Source organism: Penaeus japonicus, unplaced genomic scaffold (genome assembly GCF_977035675.1).
Source record: "Penaeus japonicus unplaced genomic scaffold, GWHDUDI00000001_assembly GWHDUDI00000040, whole genome shotgun sequence".
In the NCBI taxonomy this organism is placed as follows: Eukaryota; Metazoa; Arthropoda; class Malacostraca; order Decapoda; family Penaeidae; genus Penaeus; species Penaeus japonicus.
Genome location: NW_028234442.1, coordinates 16,989,753 through 16,992,252, shown reverse-complemented (window position 1 = coordinate 16,992,252; position 2,500 = coordinate 16,989,753). Strand labels below are relative to the sequence as shown.

The following is a 2,500-nucleotide window of genomic DNA, read 5'->3' as shown; positions in this document are numbered from 1 at the left end:
GTTGAAGGAGGGGGAGGGTTGAGGGGGTGTGGGTGGAGGGTTGAGGGTAGGTGGGGGGGGGAGGGTTGAGGGGTGTGTGGGTGGAAGGGATGGGGGAGGGTGGAAAGGGAGAGGGAGGGGTGGAGGGTTGGGGGGGTAGACGGGGTAGATGGGGGAGGGGTGGAGGGTGAAGAGGGTTGAGGTAGAGGGTTGAGGGACAGGGATGGGTGGGGGAAAGTAGAGGGGGAGGGGGTGGGGAGGGATAGGGGTAGGGGGTAGGGTGGAAGGTTGAGGGTAGGTAGGAGGGGGAGGGGTAGAAGGGGAGGGGATAGGGAATAGAGGGTAGGGAGAGGGAGAATAGGGAGTAGGAGAAAGAGGAGAGGGTAGAGGAAGAGTGAGGGGGAGAGGGAGGGGGAGGGGGTAGAGAGAGGGAGAGGAAAGGTAAAGGGTAGAGAGTAGAGGGAGAGGGAGAAGAAGATAAGTAATGAAGAAGGAAAGTAATACATTGTGCATGATTTTTTTTTTTTTCGAAAAGAAATAGATAATTATGCGAAAGCCAACAGTGTGTTTACCTCAGATTCTTCTTAGCTACAGATTTCAAAGTAATATGGAAATCGGCTATGAGGTATCAAACTCGATAAACCATTTGCAAGAACGAATAGTCATTATTAACATTAAATCACATTACAGAATCTGATATACGGTTTTACTTCGAGGTCAAACCATCGGTGAATAACAAAACAAAAACAAAGACGAAAACAATAACAGTTATGTACCCAAATCCGTATATAACAAACAATAATCAATAAACATTTATCATCATCATCATCATTATTAATACCATTATCATTACCAATAAGCGAGCACGATCATCATACTAACCTAACCTCTCTCTCTCTCTCTCTCTCTCTCTCTCTGACCTGTGACCAGACAACCAGAACCTACTGTGCAGCCAACAGCGACGACCTGGAGGAGGCTATACAACACCTCAGTACAAACTACCCAAACGTCCCCCTCATAGTTGCTGGAGTGTCCCTCGGGGCGTGAGTAAATCCTTTTAGTTTGGGTCGTTGGGTTGTGTGTGTGTGGGGGGAGGAGGGGGTGGGGTGGAGAGGACGTGGAGAGAAGGTGGATGGATTTTTGGATGTGTGTGTTTGTGTTTATTTGTGTGTGTGTGTGCGTTTGTGTGTTTTGTGTCTATTTGTGTGTGTGTGTTTGTGTTTATGTGTGTGTATGTATGTGTGTGTATGTATGTGTGTTTATGTGAGTGTGTGCTTTACTTTTTTCTTTGAAGGGTGACATGTGATTATAGATATGCAGAGTGATTAGTGAATATCTAAGGAAGTGGATATATGTTGGTATGTAAAAAAGTAAGATACAAAAAATGTAAGCACACAGAGACAGACAGATAAGCAGAAATACACACGCAATCACACACAGTTCAAATGAATTTACTTGCTTATCCATATACTTGTTTATCTGCATATCAGTATCACCAGTAACTCTCTGTCTCCTTGTCTTTTATCTTGTCCCCTCCTTTATAGCAAATGGAAGTCAATGGAACTTTTAGACACACATTTTTGTCTGGAAATATTATGCCTTCAGTAACTAAATTAATTCTAGCATTTAATAGTCCTGTATATCATTATTAAAATTAGTTTATCTTTTATTAATTAAGCTGATTTTATTGCTTCTGTTTCATAACTTCCAATTCTCTTTGTCAAAGTATGTGTCCTTTCCCTATTACTACATTCCACACTTTCTCATTCTCTTTATACATCTCTTAATACATTAGCCGAATTCTCTATTTGTCCCTCTCCATTCATACTATGTGTTGGATGCCCTTTCTCATACTCTCTTTACGTATTTATCTTACATTCTTCCATCTCTCAGTCTATTTTTTTCTCTTGTCCTTGTGCTCCATTCACCCTTCAATCATATATTTTTCTTCCTCTTTTCCATAAAATCCATCTTCTATCCATCCACAGGTCAATCATAGGGAACTACCTAACGACACGGGGAGAGAAAGCCAGCAAGTATTTGGTGGCAGCGGTGGTATTCTCTACTCCTTGGAATATGCAGCTGGGAGTGAAGAGTATGGAAAAGCCACTCTGTAACCTGATGTTAAATAGGTGAGTGCTTATCGTGATACTTGGAGTCTAGATAGGATGATGGTTTAGAAGTCTGTGATTTTTTTTTTTCATTGTGTTAGAATGTTTGTGTGTCCTGGATATTTGATTGTTTAGAAATAGATTGTATTGTGACTATGGATATGAATGATATTTGCTCTATTATATAACAGTAATTTTGATATATCATCCAAAGTAACTATATAAGAATATAAATGACTAAACATCAAACTTTTGAATGCGAGAAAAGACTTGATATTAATATGGTTAATATTTTCTTTACAATTTATTTTCTTCATTACTTACAGGTACCTTGTGGCATGCCTTTGTGGCCTAGTGAGTAGTATGAGCTATCAGCTGGCTGGTGATCACAAATGGAATTACGATCATGT

The 2,500-nt window shown here is 40.8% G+C and overlaps 1 protein-coding gene across 1 annotated transcript in view; it reads left to right on the top strand.

Moving 5' to 3' along the window:
• LOC122260380 (phospholipase ABHD3) overlaps window positions 1-2,500 on the top strand; it is a 22,054-nt gene that overhangs the window by 15,866 nt on the left and 3,688 nt on the right. The window contains exons 4-6 of the mRNA XM_086533801.1: window positions 910-1,022; window positions 1,968-2,111; window positions 2,417-2,500. The exon at window positions 2,417-2,500 is cut by the window's right edge and continues 7 nt beyond it. Coding sequence (XP_086389927.1) covers window positions 910-1,022; window positions 1,968-2,111; window positions 2,417-2,500 — 341 coding nt within the window. The remainder of the gene's footprint in view (window positions 1-909; window positions 1,023-1,967; window positions 2,112-2,416) is intronic.